Source organism: Odontomachus brunneus, unplaced genomic scaffold (genome assembly GCF_010583005.1).
Source record: "Odontomachus brunneus isolate Ranch 3 - 2012 unplaced genomic scaffold, Obru_v1 Obru_scaffold_173, whole genome shotgun sequence".
NCBI classification, from domain to species: domain Eukaryota; kingdom Metazoa; phylum Arthropoda; class Insecta; order Hymenoptera; family Formicidae; genus Odontomachus; species Odontomachus brunneus.
Window position 1 is genome coordinate 724,465 of NW_022639623.1, and position 18,140 is coordinate 742,604.

Sequence of the window (18,140 nt, forward strand, 5' to 3'; positions counted from 1 at the left end):
TATATATATATATATATATATATATATATATATATATATATATATATATATATATATATATATATATATATATATATATATATATATAGCAATTTTCTACAAACATATTTTTCGATAATAACAATTTTTACACAATTATGTTTACAATTATAATATTATAAGAATTATACAAGATATCCAGACTTAGGGTATTCGAGAGCGCTCGTGTGCAGATAGAATTCGTTAAACTAAATAGAAAAATCATCTATTATTTTATAAACTACCACGGTAATTATTGATATTAAAGAAAGAAAATTGGCAAATAAATGTATGTGACTCGGTATAATGAACTTTGTAGGTAGTTTGAAAAGACATATCTTAGACTCGTTAATTGTTTTCTAGTAATGGTGGAAGTCGGATGACAACGAAAGACGAAGTAAGTTAAATATCCAAATTAGTGACAATTACATCCGTATTTTTTAATAAAATCATTAACACAATCCATATTTATCTTAAAAACATATATTCTACATTTTATATATTATCAATTCTTTTCTTGACAAACGTCAAGTAAAATTAAAAGTCATAGTAAATGCTAAAGTTTTACAAGTGTACTGCTGACGACAGTCATCTGCAGATATCTCAGAAGTTGATAATATTAGATTAATATCAGATGTTTATTTGTTAGCTCTGTGCAGTTATTCTTTAACGTCAGAAAGTAATAAGATATGTAATTGTCGTAGTTGATTCATATATATTACTAATCGATTCTGGAATATTTGTCTCCATTAATAAAAATAAATATAATATAAAATGACGACCCTATTTCTAAAACGAACATGTAGTTTGTAAATTTTATTTATTATAGAATTACGAAATACAGTATTAATTTCATAACTTGTCCTAAACTTGATTAAATAGTAAAAATATAAGTCATTAGCTTATAAATTGTCATGCTTAAGTCAGTAATAGGGTAATAATATATTCATGATTCTGTGCCGATTAGTGACATTCGAATAACTACCCTGGTAAAAAAAGTTTATAGAGAACGATAGAATAAAATAACCATTTCCTATCGTTTTGAATATAGATTTGGGTTCGTGAATTTACAAAATGTGCATAGTATGCTATCATATACAATAGAATACAATAGATAGTGATAGAATTTCTATCGTTAGTTTCCTATAGAATACAAAATCGTGTATAACCGTATTATCATATATAGATAAAATACGATAAAATATGATAGATTTCATATCTGAACTTGCGAGAACAATACAGCTTAAAGAAAATTGATAGCGCTATCAATTTGAATCGTTTTCTTTAAGCTGTATCGTTCTCGCTCACAAGTTCAGATATGAATCCTATCGTATTTTATCTGGTTATATTCTATAAACTAACGATAGAAATTCTACCACTATCTCCAGCAAACACAGAACATAACTGTGATGTAACACAGGAGTAACATGTAATAATAACTGCTGTTATATATTATTAATATTGAGGTTACTTAATTTTCTTTATAACTGCGATATCCCTGGTAAAAAATTGATAGAGAACGATAGAATAAAATTCTATCGTTCTATCATTTTCTATCGTTTTGAATATGGATTTTGATTCGTGAATTCATAAATGTGAATAATATTCTATTATACGATAGAATAAAATCCCAGCAAACACAGAATATAATTATTAAATAACAGAAGTAACACGTAAAATAACAGATGTTATATGTTATTAATGTTAAAGTTACATAATTTTCAATGTCTAGGTATAGCTTCCGGAATCGAGCCGTGTCTTGAATCAGCGATATGCCGACGTTTCGCAAACGTTGCAGTTTGCATCATCAGGGCTGAGAACTCTGATACTGAGCTCTCTTGGGTAAAGGTAGTCCTTATATGCCCCCCTCCCCCCCTCCCTTTGTGTAGATGGTGTTTAGGGAGTAGGGGACGAGGCTTGAATCCAGCCAATCAGCGTATTTTAATTGATCAGCTGGCCAATTAAAAAACCGGGAGGGCAGTATGTCAAATAGAGTTTACTTGCATACCTTTGTCTCGGTTGAGGTTGTTGGGATGTTTCAAAATTTCTAGACCTTCACGATATTTTCTGGCAAAATAACTCTGTGAGGGAGCCAATCTGGTGGCTTTGTCATATTGTACGGAGTGTCCAGTCTCCATCCAGTGTTCAGCTAGGGCTGATTGAGTAAAGTGACCATACTTGGTACATCGCTGGTGTTCCTTGATTCGCGTACTGATCTTCCTCCCGGTTTCTCCTGTATAAACTTTACCACAAGAGTAAGGGATCTTATATACACCTGATGTTTCTAGGCATGATTTCTGATCCTTCGGATTTGGGAGTAAATGGGAGAGCTTCCTATGGGGTTTGAAGATTACTTTGATTTTGTGTTTACCCAAAATCCTGCTGATAGGTTCTATTATAGGAAATATGGAAATATGGAAGGACAGCCGTTTTTCTCTTTTCTCTCTCTTCATCTAGTCTGTCAGTGTTTTTAGGACTGACAATTCTGTTCTTCTGGTTTTTTATTATTTGCGAGATGTTTTTGTTGTTGTATTTATTTTTAGTTAAGGCTGTACTGAGGTGTTCTAGTTCTCCATTCAGAGAAGATGGTTCCGAAATTGTGAGCGCTCTGTAAACCAATGAACTTATGACAGAATTCTTTTGCGAGGGATGATGATGAGAGGTTGCATGTAGATATCGGTCCGTGTGTGTTGGTTTTCGGTAGACCTGGTGACCTAAGGTGCCATCTTGGTTTTTTGGACTAGCATATCCAGGAAGAGTATTTGATTATTTTGTTCCACTTCCATTGTAAACTGAATACTGGGATGTTGTGAATTGAGAAACCCGAGAAACTGAGAAAGAGTTTCCCTGCCATGATTCCAAATTACGAAAGTATCGTCCACATACCGAAACCATGTGGATGGTTTCAGTGGTGCGTTCCTCAAAACTTTATTCTCAAAGTGTTCCATAAAGATGTTTGCAATGATAGGAGATATAGGAGATCCCATCGCCGCTCCAGAGGTTTGTTCGAAAAACTCTCCTTGGAACTGAAAATAGGTTGAAGTTAAGCAGTGTTCTATTAGTGGGAAGAGGTTGGCAGGAATTTCCTCGGAATTCTTGATGATGTTCAAAGTATCCTGGACTGGAACATTGGTAAACAGTGAGACTACATCAAAACTCACCAGGATATCATTAGTATTCATCTTGATTTTTGTGATCTTATTCACGTTATCTGTTGAATTCTTGATATGGGAATCATTGAGACCAGTAAGTTTCTGGAGGGGTTTGGTGAGATAGCGGGCTAACTGGTAGGTAGGTCCCCCAATATTGCTGACAATGGGGCGTAAGGGCACTGATTCCTTGTGGATTTTTGGAAGACCGTAGAGTCTAGGTGCTGAAGAATCTTGAGGGGTTAAATACTTGATAGTTTGAAGAGGGAGACCTGCATTTTTCAGAAGAGAAGATGTTTTCTTCTCTATGCTGAATGTTGAGTTGCATTGGAGTTTCCTGTAGACTTTTTAGTCTGAGAGTAAACTGTTGATTTTACTGCAATAGTCTTCCCTGTTCATAACTACAGTAGCGTTCCCTTTGTCTGCTGGTAAAATTAGGATCTTGTTGTTTTGTTTCAGACCGTGGAGAGCTCGGCGTTCTTCTTTGTTTATATTTTGTTTGGGAAGTTTGGCTTTGCGTAGGATGTTGGTTGTTCGATTTCTGATGTCATTGCTTGCCTCTAAAGGAAGGTGGAAAATAGCCGTTTCAATTTGGCTGATGATTTCTTCCGTAGGGATACTAGAAGGAGTGACAGCAAAATTGTGTCCCTTAGCTAGAACAGCGACTTCGGATGGTGATAGGTCTTGATCGCTAAGATTCTTAACTGTATGTGTGAGAACTGGCATTTGAGTCTGTGGATTGATCTTATCATACTTGCTCTTCTGTTTTTGTGTTCTTGCCTCAGCTGAGTGAACAGCTTGTTCGTGAGTAACTCGATCCAGTGTCAGCCACAGCTCAGGCTCCAACGATTTTGCAAGAGAGAGATGTAATTTTAATAATTTTTGGGATATCTCAGCCAAGTTCTTTTTGGTGGCTGAGATTCGGTCTTTAACTAACCTCAACGACGCTTGTCGTAGAATGCCTTTGGCCTGGTTAGAAGATGGAAATGGGTTTTTTAATTGAAAGCATTTCGGTACTACATGATGGTCGCGGCACCGTTTCAAAAACGCTAGGGAGCATAGTTGGACATGCAAGGACTTTCTGAGTTTGGAAAACAGATTTACCGACCCTAGGATAGCCTCTCCGTGCAGGCTTTTAATACTAGATTTGAGGCTTTCACGGCCATTGATACAATGTCTAGGTATAGCTTCCGGAATGGAGCCGTGTCTTGAATCAGCGATATGCCGACGTTTCGCAAACGTTGCAGTTTGCATCATCAGGGCTGAGAACTCTGATACTGAGCTCCCTTGGGTAAAGGTAGTCCTTATATGCCCCCCTCCCCCCTCCCCTTTGTGTAGATAGTGTTTAGGGAGTAGGGGACGATGCTTGAATCCAGCCAAACAGCGTATTTTAATTGATCGGCTGGTCAGAGTTCTCAGCCCTGATGATGCAAACTGCAACGTTTGCGAAACGTCGGCATATCGCTGATTCAAGACACGGCTCCATTCCGGAAGCTATACCTAGACATTGTATCAATGGCCGTGAAAGCCTCAAATCTAGTATTACATAATTTTCTTTTAACTGCAGTCTAACTGTGTTTTAGAACTGTTACAATTCTCTGTTATTTACAGGTTATAATTATATAACCAACCAAACAAAGTTATAACCAACATAACTAAAATATAATATGTTATATAACAAGCGTTTATTTGCATTCCATCTACGTTATTCTTATATTTAAGGATCGGATCATTCGCTAGGTGGCTTCCGTTTTCTTGTGCTTTTCTCGTACGTAAAATATGATGCGTTAATATATATAAGAACGATGATCACAAGACGTCATAATTTGTACTATGGAGTCCACTTTATAGTAAAGTGAAGTGGTACACTTTTTGAATTAATGGAAATTACTGTTACCATAGTAATCCTTTCTATTTGAATATGTACAGAAAGATGAAATTGAATAAATGAAAATAGCTCCAATAAAATACCTGAGGACATACTGGGACACTAGAACGTCTAAAATAGCTCTAGGATTAATCTGGAATATCTTGTGTTATTTGGAAGCTAATTAATTTAGAATCACAAGATACTTTTATGTTACTATCTTTAGTAAAAATATTTTTTATTCGAAATATATAATTATAATATTTTTAGAAGCATTTTTCATTTTTAGGACTTTTACAAATTAATTGATATTTCAGTGATAGCTTATAATCTCTGCGTACAATTAAATGCTTATAATTGCTGAGAAGTAATAATTCCAGCTATATTTATATATAATATAGTAATATAGAATAATATAGTAAATTATAATATTATTAAATCATAATATTTATGCAATATATATAACAGTTCTATATATATAACATTTTAGTAACCATAGAAGGAGGAAGGCATACTAGGTGGCGGCGGGACGCCGTGCGTTCGAGATCTGCGTATCTTTTCGTTTCAGAGAGAGAAAAGTATCGAGAGCGCGGCTCTGATAGGCCGGGACTCGAATCCGAGTCTTTCGCTTGCCGGACGACTGCTCTAAATCACTGAGCTACCTGACGCTTCACGCTCATGACACTCTCCTTTTCCTAGATAACGTTCAGAGATGCCGTTCGGAAGCGACATCTCTGGCGCGATCCCGAGCGCACGGCGATTACAGAGAGAAACAATGTTACTGTACCAAATGGTACAGCTGTCAGTCTCTCAAAGTCAAAGGTTGCTATCCTTTAAGTTATATTTCTATTATATAATTGCAATATCGTTTGAGTGGAAAATTACAACTAACGTATGTTACATATAACAAACATCCCAGTAAGCAATCTGTGTGCAGACTGACGTGAGATTGGCAACAGGATCTGTCGCATTCGAGCAGAATCTGTTGACAGATCCAAAGTCATCTGCGTTCCCAATCTGCCGTCAGACTGCTGACAGTGTCTGCTAACAGATTCCGACATCTGATTGGCGGCAGATTGCGCGCAGATTCTGTCATTTCGTAGGTTCTTCAATTAAATTTTTGGTAGAAAACTTTCTTATAATTTTTCATAATTACTCATAGAATGAGCGCTTTCTCATACTCATAAATACTCGTAAAATACAATGAAAAAAAGTTTTTCTATATTATTTTTCATAATTTTTAAGATTTTCTCTGGTGAAATTCGAACTTGAACCGAAGATATCTTTTGGATAATCGTCAGTCGCCTTAGACTCTACACCAATTCCTCACTTGATAAAAAATGCTTTGTATTGCCCACTTAAAGTTTAAGGAAGAAAAATCTTAGAGTTCGCCTTTTAAACTGCAAAATATAGACGAAACCGTTTAGCGTATAAATAATGTAAGAGAGATCGGCACGATAATTCGAAATTAATTTTCTATCAAGGACTATATAGAAAATTACTGCAATAAAACAGCAGATAATGACATTTTTCCATTATACTAATAAAATACTGTGCTTTTACATGTGCGAATTAATTTGGTCGATCGTCCAGTTCAGATTATATTAAATTTTATCAAAATCGAATCATGATATATTTTCAAATAAACAATTACAAAAATTCTATAAATGTTATTTACATGGCGAGACTAATATTTTATTCGGTGCTGCTACCTTCAGTACTTAATGGTTAAATCGTTCAGATTTAATGACAAAATGACATTAAAAAAAATAACAATATGAGAAATTGTATGAAAAATTATGAGAATTTTTACCAGGGATGGCATATGTACGTCTTTAAATAACCATTTAAACTGTCCATTTAACTGTTGTACTATTATATACTTGTACTCGTTATTTCTCTATTATTGTTGCTTTTTTATAAGAAATATGTAATACAATTTTGAAAAGTAAAAATTGTTTTTTTTTGTGTATATGTATACAATTATTATTATTACAATTGCACAATATAATTATCTTGACTCCTCTTGGAGTTTTACATGGTGTGTATGTGAAACTATATCATTTAGTAGCGTACATATGGCCCTTGATAGAATTAAATAGCCTATCTAGAAAACAGAATCTGCGCGCAATCTGTCATCAGTCTGTCGTCAGAATGTGTCGACAGGCTCTGGGCGCAGTCTGTCACCAATCTGTCGTCAAAATCTGTGTACAATCTGTTGCAATTCTGTCTACAGACACTGTTGACAGACTCTGCACAAAATCTGCTCGCGCAGGTTTGGCTATCTCGGGTGTTATATTGCACGCTACATTCCATATTTTTTTATATTATGACGATGCAACTGTTACTATTGTGTTTGCTGGGAATTATATTCTTTGTTTGCTGGGCACTAATTAAAAACTACTCATATTCATTAAATTCATTATACTGAACAAAATTAAGTTTTTACATTTCATTATTTTTTATTTCACTATTTAAGTAATAAATGTTAGTTTGATATTAATTTCATATAATAGAGTAAGGTCGCCTATTATGAGATAGACACTTAATATGAGATAACGAGGTTTTTGCTAAACTAATAAACGCTATGTGTCGGTTCCACCATAAATTCATTGCTCTTATAATAAAACCTATTTAGTGGAAAATTCATTATTAGATCATGCGTGTAGTCGTTGTAAAGAAAAATTTTGTGAAATTGGATGCTGAAAAGTTTTATGAAAAGAGCCTTTAAACTTTGTTAATTATATAATTATATAAATAATTATATAATATAATTATATAATTATATAAATAATTATATAATATAATTATATAATTATATAATATAATTATATAATTATATAAATAATTATATAATATAATTATATAATTATATAATATAATTATATAATTATATAAATAATTATATAATATAATTATATAATTATATAATATAATTATATAATTATATAAATAATTATATAATATAATTATATAATTATATAATATAATTATATAATTATATAAATAATTATATAATATAATTATATAATTATATAATATAATTATATAATTATATAAATAATTATATAATATAATTATATAATTATATAATATAATTATATAATTATATAAATAATTATATAATATAATTATATAATTATATAATATAATTATATAATTATATAAATAATTATATAATATAATTATATAATTATATAATATAATTATATAATTATATAAATAATTATATAATATAATTATATAATTATATAATATAATTATATAATTATATAAATAATTATATAATATAATTATATAATTATATAATATAATTATATAATTATATAAATAATTATATAATATAATTATATAATTATATAATATAATTATATAATTATATAAATAATTATATAATATAATTATATAATTATATAATATAATTATATAATTATATAAATAATTATATAATATAATTATATAATTATATAATATAATTATATAATTATATAAATAATTATATAATTATTATATAATTATATAATTATATAAATAAAATTATAAATAATTAATATAAATATAAATATATATAAATAATTAGATATTTGGCAATAAATGCTTCATACAATAATAGCGTAAGATTATAGTAATAGAAAAATACAGGATATGTTGAATTTCTTAATTGTAGATGTTACATTTAATGATCGTAAAATCACAAAGCGTGAATATGAGAAGGGATTCCTAATATGAAATAACCTATACTTAAGTGACAATCGTTGCTTGAGTATGAAGGTTATTCGCCACGAGCGTCGTGTCTGCAAGGGAGTGGTCGCGTACGTGCGGTGAAAAAATAATAATTGTGATTTTAGGATATGTATTTAACACTTTTAAAGGTATAATTTTATTGTCATTTCAATATATTTCAATGTACTATACATAAGTACTATAAGTGATTTATCGTGTTTACAAATTTATTGCGTTGCTTATATGAGATACCATCTTATATAAGGAAACCCTTTTGTCTCATATTAGGAACCCTTTTTTTGAAAGGGCAAAATCGGCACTTCTGATACAAAATTTCATATATTACAAAGTATAGCTTGATTATTAACTTTTGGAGGTAATAATTGATTGTATTTCCTATAAGTTTTACATAAAAACGGGAATTACGGTTACAAATTAAATAAATTACAAATATTTAAAAAAAGGTGTCTCATATTACGCACCTTTACCCTATTACTTTGTCACGTTTCACTCAATATAATGCTACTCAAAGCATAAAACAGCAACTTTCTGACCTACAATCATTAGGGTAAAGGTGTCTAATATGAGACACCTGTTTTTAAAGACTTGTAACTTATTTAATTTGTAACCGTAATTCCCGTTTTTATGTAAAACTTATGGGAAATACAATCAATTATTACCTTCAAAAGTTAATAATCAAGCAATACTTTGTAATATATGAAATTTTGTATCAGAAGTGCCGATTTTGCCCTTTCAAAAAAAGGGTTTCTAATATGAGACAAAAGGGTTTCCTTATATAAGATGGTATCTCATATAAGCAACGCAATAAATTTGTAAAATCACACGATAAATTACTTATAGTACTTATGTATAGTACATTGAAATATATTGAAATTACAGTGAAGTTATACCTTTAAAAGTGTTAAATACATATCTTATGAGAAATCTAAAACTTATGGGAAATACATTTAGGTATTACCTCCAAAAGTAATCAATAACAGCTATACTTTGTAATATATGAAATTTTTTATTGGAAGTGCCGATTTTGCCTTTTCAAAAAAAAAAGGTTCCTAATATAAGACAAGAGAGTTTCTTTACATGAGATGGTATTTCATATAAGCAATGCAATAAATTTGTAAAACAATACGATAAATCATTTATAGTACTTATATATAATACATTGAAATATATTGAAATAATATTAAAGCTGTATCTTTAAAAGTGTTAAATACATACCTCAAAATCACAATTATTACTTTTTCACCGCGCGTACGCGACCACTCCCTTGCAGACACAACGCGGCGAATAACTAAGATAACTAAGCGTGATTTAGCATATCAAGCAAACGAATGTACTGCATGTTTTGCTGAATAGTTGATATTTGGTTGCCATCATCGTAAGCGTTGTGCTACCAAATTCAGCAACATGAGTGGTAATACATGTAATCAGTTGATGAAATTTTAAGAACAAACGATCAGCAATAATAGTACGGAAGGTTGCAAACAATATGATGGCAACATGATAAGAACTGATGACTTGTCTTTGCGTCAATAGCATTTTGATGGTAACGTGACAACAACCAGAAATGGAACCTTTTTTATCGATTTGCTTTGTATTTGCTTTCAATCGTTGAAGTTTCTAAATTACATGTTTTTGCCGACAAAGTGTGAACGATAAGTAATTTTCATATATTTACAACAATTTGTTAATAACAAACACATTGTGCACGAATTTAAAAAATAATTTTTTATTTGGCAATCTTATATATGTTATGCAGGATTCATACCGCGTCCGATGTCCGACATACGACGTCCGATATCCAATAGGAGAACAGCTTTCTAATATAGAATTCAATTCTTCATTAGAAAACTATTCTTTTATTGGATATCGTATGTTGTACGTCGGATATCGGACGCGGTATAAATCCTGCATTATATGACTATTATTTGGTATTTACTAGATATGTTATAACATACAGTGAATACTATAAGGATATATTATATAAGCGTAAATCGTAAGAATATCGTTGGAGTGCCGCTCGATCCTCAGGATTAAGCAACATTTTAATGGAATCAGGACATGGATGGGTGACCGGTGATATACCGCTTGGGATCGAAACTATCGAGGGGAAGATTCACGGAGTATGTATTGACAATCTTCGATACCTAGTGAATTTATGAGACATAAGAAAATTAGGAATTATAAGTATATTTTTTAAATATTATGATTTTCTCATTTTTCATCTTCGCACAATAATTCTTAGTATTTGATTACTATCAATATTTAACAGTGATTTTATTATCAGTATTCACCAGAAATTAAGTACTGGCCAAAAATTACTGAATTACTGGTAATACTTAATTACTAATAATTTTTCAGTATTTCTTAGTATGATTAGGTGCTTCTATATTATGTTCATTGGATTGTGCTCACGTGTATTCTTCATGAGTCGACAACAAGTTGACAGCAACATGACAACAATTGCTTAAATATGAATGATGTGTATATGATGACAATATGCCATCATATGCACATCATTCATATTTAAGCAATTGTTGTCGTTATGTTACTGTCAACTTGCTGTCGACTCATGGAGAATACACGTGAGCATAATTCAACGAACATAATGTAGAAGCATCTTGTCCCTACTTTTTCGAAAATAGTTGCTTCAACGGTTCTCAGCAACTTGACGACAACTTCATAGACAGGTGGCTATCTGGGTTTTTACTCCAATAGCAATAAGTTTATGGTGGAACCGATACATAACGCTTATTAATAGGTTGTTCGGAAAGTTTGTTTCAAATTTTCATTATATATTTATAACGCAATATTCTACATAAAGAAAAACTTTATTAAAGTAAATATGTACCGTTTTGTTCAACGATTTTGGCCCATCTTTCAGGAAGCTGCATGATACCTTTGCTTTAAAATGAAGATTTTTTACTGACAAAGAATTTATCGAGGTGACTTTTGAGTACTGCCAAATATTCGAATTTTTTATCCTGAAGAAAATTGTTCAAAGAGAGGAATAGATAATAGTCAGATGGGGCAAGATCGTGAGAATATGGAGGATGAGGAAGAATGTCCCATTCGAACAGCTTCCTACGGATGGACATTGCGATGTGAGGTCTGGCGTTATCGTACAAGACAACTCCACGCCTGTTAGTCAATTCAAGGCGCTTCCGTGCGATGGTAGCCTTCAGTTCGTTCAGCTGAAAACTGTACTTCACCGCGTTGATGGTTTCGTTAGGCTATAGAAGTTTATAATATACCACGCCTTTAAAATCCCACCAGATACACAGAAGAACTTTTTTCGGATGAAGTCCCGGCTTGACAACTGTTTGCGTAGACGCACCGCTGGTTCCACACGATCTCTTGCGGCTAACATTGTTGTATAGAATTCAACTTTCATCACCTGTTATAATTCTCTTCAAAAACGATTCGTTTTAGTGCCGTTGTAGCATATCGTAAATGTTCACACGCTCTACTAATTGCCGTTCACCCATTTCGTATAACACCCATGCATCCAGTTGAGTTGAAAAATTAAGTTTTTTAAAGTAGTCGTGCACGGTGGAAACGGACTTGTGTAGAGTGTCGACGAATTATTTAACGGTTACTCGAGGATTTTCGTGCACTAGGTTCTTAAGAAGCGTTTCATCAATCTCCTGAGGCCGGCCAGAATGAGCTTCATCTTCAACGTTGACATTGCCAGCTTCGAATCTTCGATACCATTTCCGAATTGTCTAGTGAGGGACACAGGCATCTCCATACACAGAAAACATCTCATGTAGGGTCTGCGAAGCCGTTAAATCATGTTTAAAGCAATACAGCATCACATGACGAAAATAGACTTTTTATTTCTCCATTTTTCAAACTGATTTCTGACGAAATAGTTGCACTTAAGAAAGTTTACGAAAGTTCTTTAGTGGGCTCACAGATGGCGAAAGTTTGTGGACAAGCACAAAATCTTCTGGAGCGCCTTCGCTCTCACTGATTACCATAGTAACACGGAGCGCGCAAAATATAAAACGAACTTTCCGAACAACCTAATAGTTTAGCAGAAACCTCATTATCTCACATTAGGAGCCTATCTCATAATAGACGACCTTACCCTATACAAAAACGGTGTAGTGAATACTATCCTTTCTTTTATATCACATTTTTTAATCTCTAATATTTATAATGGAACGTTTGTTATTTAGATGGTATTACTTTTTACTAAATTGCATTGAAATAATTGTCATCTACATCTCAACAAAAACTCTAAGGCATTAATAGTTTCTCAAATACAAACGACCGAAAAAAGTGGAGCTTTTTGCAAACTAAACTTTGAATAACTGAAATAATGAAATTGTTTTTTTTCTCCCACATAGCAAAAATTGATCCTAGATATGTCTAGTAGATATATGATGAAGGATTTAGTGATATCCAGAACGCGTCCGTGTAAAAACCAAAATATATACATAGAATATATCGAGGATATCTGTATGTCCGCTTTTTGAACGTTCATAGGAAGTAATAATTGAATATCAGTAGGATGTGCGTAGATAACAATATTTGATCCTATCAATATCCTTAAGATGTTCTTGCATATTAAAATTGATTCTAACCCAGGTAGCAGACAGACGTGATAATGACATGAATTTTACGTCGTTTATCCTTCAAGTTAACCAAACAATGACTTTTTTTTCACGTTTTCTAAGTCACAAACCAATGACGTCATATGTATGATGACTTAATGACGTCATTTTTTTATATAAAATGACGCAACAATGACGTATGATGCTGATTTAAAAAAATATATCTTGCAAAAACGATTGCAACCAGTCAGCTTATCTTGATTTTCAATGAAATATAGCCTTTTTATTTGATTTCTCACTATTTTCGCAACTGAAAATTTACTTGGTACTGGTCGGACACGAACTCGAGATCTCACACATCTTCAGGTTCCTAGTCCACCACCTTGGCTACGGCGTTATTAGGATCAACTGATACTGAGTGTTTTTTATTATCCCTATATGCAAGCACTAATTATAATTTTCTTATAATATTATTTAGTACAACCAGAAAAATAAACTATTTATAATTCTAATATTTCATATAATAAAAGAGAAGTTAGAGATATATGCATAAAATATTAATGTAAAATATGTTTACCTAGGTGCTGACATTACAAAACATTAAAATTTAAAAAAACATTTAAAGAAACATTTTTAAAACTGAAATAAAAATAATGAGATAAGTTTCCTTTTTTCCATTAAAAAAAATGTTTTTTCAACGTTTTTTAACGTTTTTTGGAAAAATATTTTGATTTAATATTTAATAAACATTTATTTTAACATCTAGAAAATATTTTTTAAATGTTAACATTTAGAAAAACGTTTTTTAAATTTTAAAATAAATGTTTATTAAATATTAAAAAATAAAACATTTTTCCAAACATTAAAAAACATTATTTTAATGAAAAAAGAAAACTTATCCCATTATTTTTAACGTTTTAAAAATGTCTTTTCAAATGTTTTTTAAATGTTTCTTTAAATATTGTTTGCCCATTGAGTAACAAAAATAACTAGTAAATAAGTAAAAAAATATTATATTATATTCGTAATATTTTTTAAATATTGCTGTAATATTGTTGCTAAAGTAATATTTCAAATTAATCCCTTATAGCATAAGATCTTGAAAGGATATCTTGGGGAATTGTGTGGACATTTAGAAGTCCTCGGAATATTTTTAGGATGTTCTAAGGATTTATGCGAACATTTAGCAATTCTCTGAATGTCTTTGGGATATCTTTTAAATCTTGTGCTATGTGGGATGCTACTACTATGTTTCTGCAATATTGCACTGTAATATGCAATGTTGCAACGTTATTATTATATAAAAATATATCTATAAGAATAGCAAACTTATTTTTTTATTCGAAAAAGAAATTCGTCTATGACATGGTAAATTAAACGTTATCATAACGTCATTTTGCAAAGTCATTTTGACGTGTTAAAACATGACGTTAAATACACGTCCTTACAGAACAAATCACGTTATTGACCAATAGTGGTGACATATTGACGTCAAAATAACGACAGCTTGCTGCCTGGGGACGTTCTTTATACATTCTTTGTTAATAAAGTTTGTTGATGATTGTTTTTCTTCTTATGAACATAATTTCTTACTTTACATGTAAATAATGTTAAAATATATATATATATATATATATATATATATATATATATATATATATATAAATTGTCTGTGTTAGATATGTGTTAATAAAGAAAAATAATACATTTTATCAATAATGATTAACGTTGCTTTGAGTTAAAATAGAACATTCGTAGATGTCTGATATAATTTGTGACAAAGAAATATGTCCTCAGGTAATCCTATGGATTACGTTTCAGTTTGGATCAAACTGGGACCATTCTGATCAAATTAGGATATCCTATGAAAATCTATTGCTATGTCGGCTGTTAATTTAAGTGGACTTTATTTTAGCAGAATTTTCCTTAGTTGTACCTAGTGGGATTTAGTTAGAAATATATGTTATGTGGAAAATTGAAAAATTGCTATGAATAATGAGTTTTCTCGACAATTTACAATCAAGAAAAATTAATTTAAAATTTCTCAGAGAATTTTCAGTATAAATTAAAATCGTGAGAACTAGGGTATCTTATATATTTTATTATAAGTATAAAATTGCGATATTTAATATAAAATTTCTTGTGAACAATATAAATAAATTGTATAAAACTTTAAATAATGCATTTTTTACGATAAATATTTCGTTAAATTTTTGTATAATTTTAAGCATTTTTGTTTAAGTGAATAAATTCTATAATGAGTTCTATTTGCACACGAATACTTGGAAAAATAAATCTATACTCTCTGCACACCAGGAATATCTTGTATTTGACAAACAATATATATATACCTTATCTAAATCAGTTCTTCCATAGAACTTGACGAGATTTTCATCTGGAATTACTTCCATTGCTTCCATTCCTTGGCTGATACGCAAAACTGCGATGACAGTGATATTTAAGAAAAGATTGCAAAGGCCGATTATTGCCAAGATTAGAGTCAACGTCCATAAGCAATAACGCCTTTTCATGGATTTTTCGCTGATTGATGACATGCCGCGCGAAGAACCAATTGTCCTATTAATGCCGTTCAAATTAGAAGTTATTTGTATATTGCCAAAATTAATTGTAATTCGATTCAGCCAAGATTGTTTCATAATGTTAAGTATAACGTAAAGAGAAGAATAGTCACTCATAAAACAACAGTACTGATATTGGCATGATCAAATGGCTTAGTTATAGTACAATTGATAACATAAATTGATGCTATAATGTTTTGTTATAAATCAATTTTTTTTAATAACGATTATGTAAAGGCATTATTTTTTGTTGGTAACAGTAAACCCAGACAGCACACAATATTTATGATAAAGATTCATAAATATTTATGTTGAATTATTTTTTAAAAATATTATATAAATATTTTATAAATATTTATAGTAAACAAAAAATAAATATTTGTAGTAATTTTGTAAATATTTCCATAAATAGTATACATAAAAAAATAAATGTAATTATTTAAAATTATTAAATTAATGAAGAAATAAGAAAATCGAAATTTAAATTGGTAATGTATACAGAAAAAAGTCTTTAAATTAAAAAAATATATTTTGTTAAATATAATTTCTTAACTTAAAAAAATATATTGTGAGATTTTAGAAAATATATAATAAATATATTTATAAATATAAAGTACAGTGGCGCAGTAGGTAAGATGAACGACTCAAGAACCAGAGGTCTCAAATTCGAATCTCGGCAATGATAAGCAGATTTTCGAAATACAATTTTAATTTGAATTAAGTAGCGTGTGAACAATAATAAGTAACAATATAAAGTGAAAACTAAAAACATATATATTTTAAAAATTTTTAAAAAGTTCAGAAAAGAGAAAAAAGTATATAAATGTATACATTTTAATAAATATTTTTATAATATTTATGATAAATATTTATGATCTATTGAAATTAAGGTCATAAAAATATTTATGAAATATTTTGGTAAATATTTATAAAATATTCAAATAAATCTTATAAATATTTTGTAAATATTTTATAAATATTTAATGCTGCCTGGAAAGGTAATGTAATTATATTTTTTGAATAATGTGTAAAAAGTATAATCATTATTTTTGTCGTTACTTTATACATGTAAGTATATATGTAGTCGCAATAAATGGCAGTAAATGATACAAAAAAATTTTATCACTTAGCAAAGTAACAGAAATTTTAACGATTTATTACTTTTTAAGTAACGATAATAATAATTAGTTCTTTAATTTTTAAAACGTAATTTTGCAAATCCTAAATTTTAGCAATCGAATCATTTTAGATCTATATGCGCTGAATCACAATTATTATTATTATTTAATGTGCATCTTTAACACATGATTATCTTTTTATTTACCTCATACGTATACTGCTGCAACTATTTTGACGAATAAAACCCTTAATCAGGGGCCTATCACTATTGGACAGATTATCTTCGGCCTTTGATATCGATGGCGAGCCAGTATCATTTCCACATACATCTAGAAGAGCTGACATTGGACTTTCTTCCACGCCTGTCTATTTGCTGAAAATGAAGAAATGTTGTCAAACTATTGTAAAATTGCGATAAAAAAGCAAATATTTGTTAAATGAAAATTATTATTTATCTTTGTAAGTATTAATGTACGCACACTTATATTGTCGATAATTCATATTTTAAACGTCACGATTAAATATTAAAAGTATGAATCTGTGTCACATTTTGTTACAGAAAATAATACTTTCGTGAATTTCAAAGTTGTCTGTTGCAAATGTCAGAATGAGTTCTTCTACTAGACAATTACAATCGTGTCGCGGAATTAGCTGCTGGACCGTTTCTCGAATGATATAGTTTCTTACCTTGACTGGCACTAGTTCCGCAGACGTGAGGTAACTCTGGTCAGATAAACGAAAATAGATGACCGTGTTGCTTGGTTCGCCGTACGAACAGACTCGCAGACGACTGATGGAAGTAGCTAAGCTTGCAAAGCGGCGCCTGCGCGTACAGGGATCAATGCTGAATATCCTCAAGAATTCATCCCTACTCACCTGTATTCGCTTTGTCTCCGAAAGTTTATACCGACTCTTAGTTTAGAAACATCTTATAAATTTCTTTTGTAGCTACTTCTTTTGCTTACTAAGACATATTATATAACTTCCGAAAATCATTTATGTCTTATTTCCATTATTTTCGGTTAAAATACTATAAAAGGTAGTAAATGTTCTTGAATAGATTTTCATCGATAAAAAAGTTTAATGTAAAAAATGTTTAAATAAT

General features: G+C 30.4%; 1 protein-coding gene across 3 annotated transcripts in view; it reads right to left on the minus strand.

The window, feature by feature from the left end:
* LOC116851370 overlaps positions 1 to 17,871 on the minus strand; it is a 45,871-nt gene extending 28,000 nt beyond the window's left edge. For 2 of the 3 annotated variants that reach the window (XR_004379565.1, XM_032830704.1), the window contains exons 1-3: positions 17,723 to 17,871; positions 17,241 to 17,408; positions 15,689 to 15,914 (exon numbers count right to left, since the gene is read on the minus strand). Coding sequence is in view for 2 of the 3 variants with exons in the window: in XM_032830704.1 (XP_032686595.1) it covers positions 15,689 to 15,914; positions 17,241 to 17,380 (366 nt within the window). In the remaining variant the exon portion in view is untranslated. The other variant, XM_032830705.1, reaches the window with a different exon arrangement.
* Positions 17,872 to 18,140: the final 269 nt, after the last annotated feature.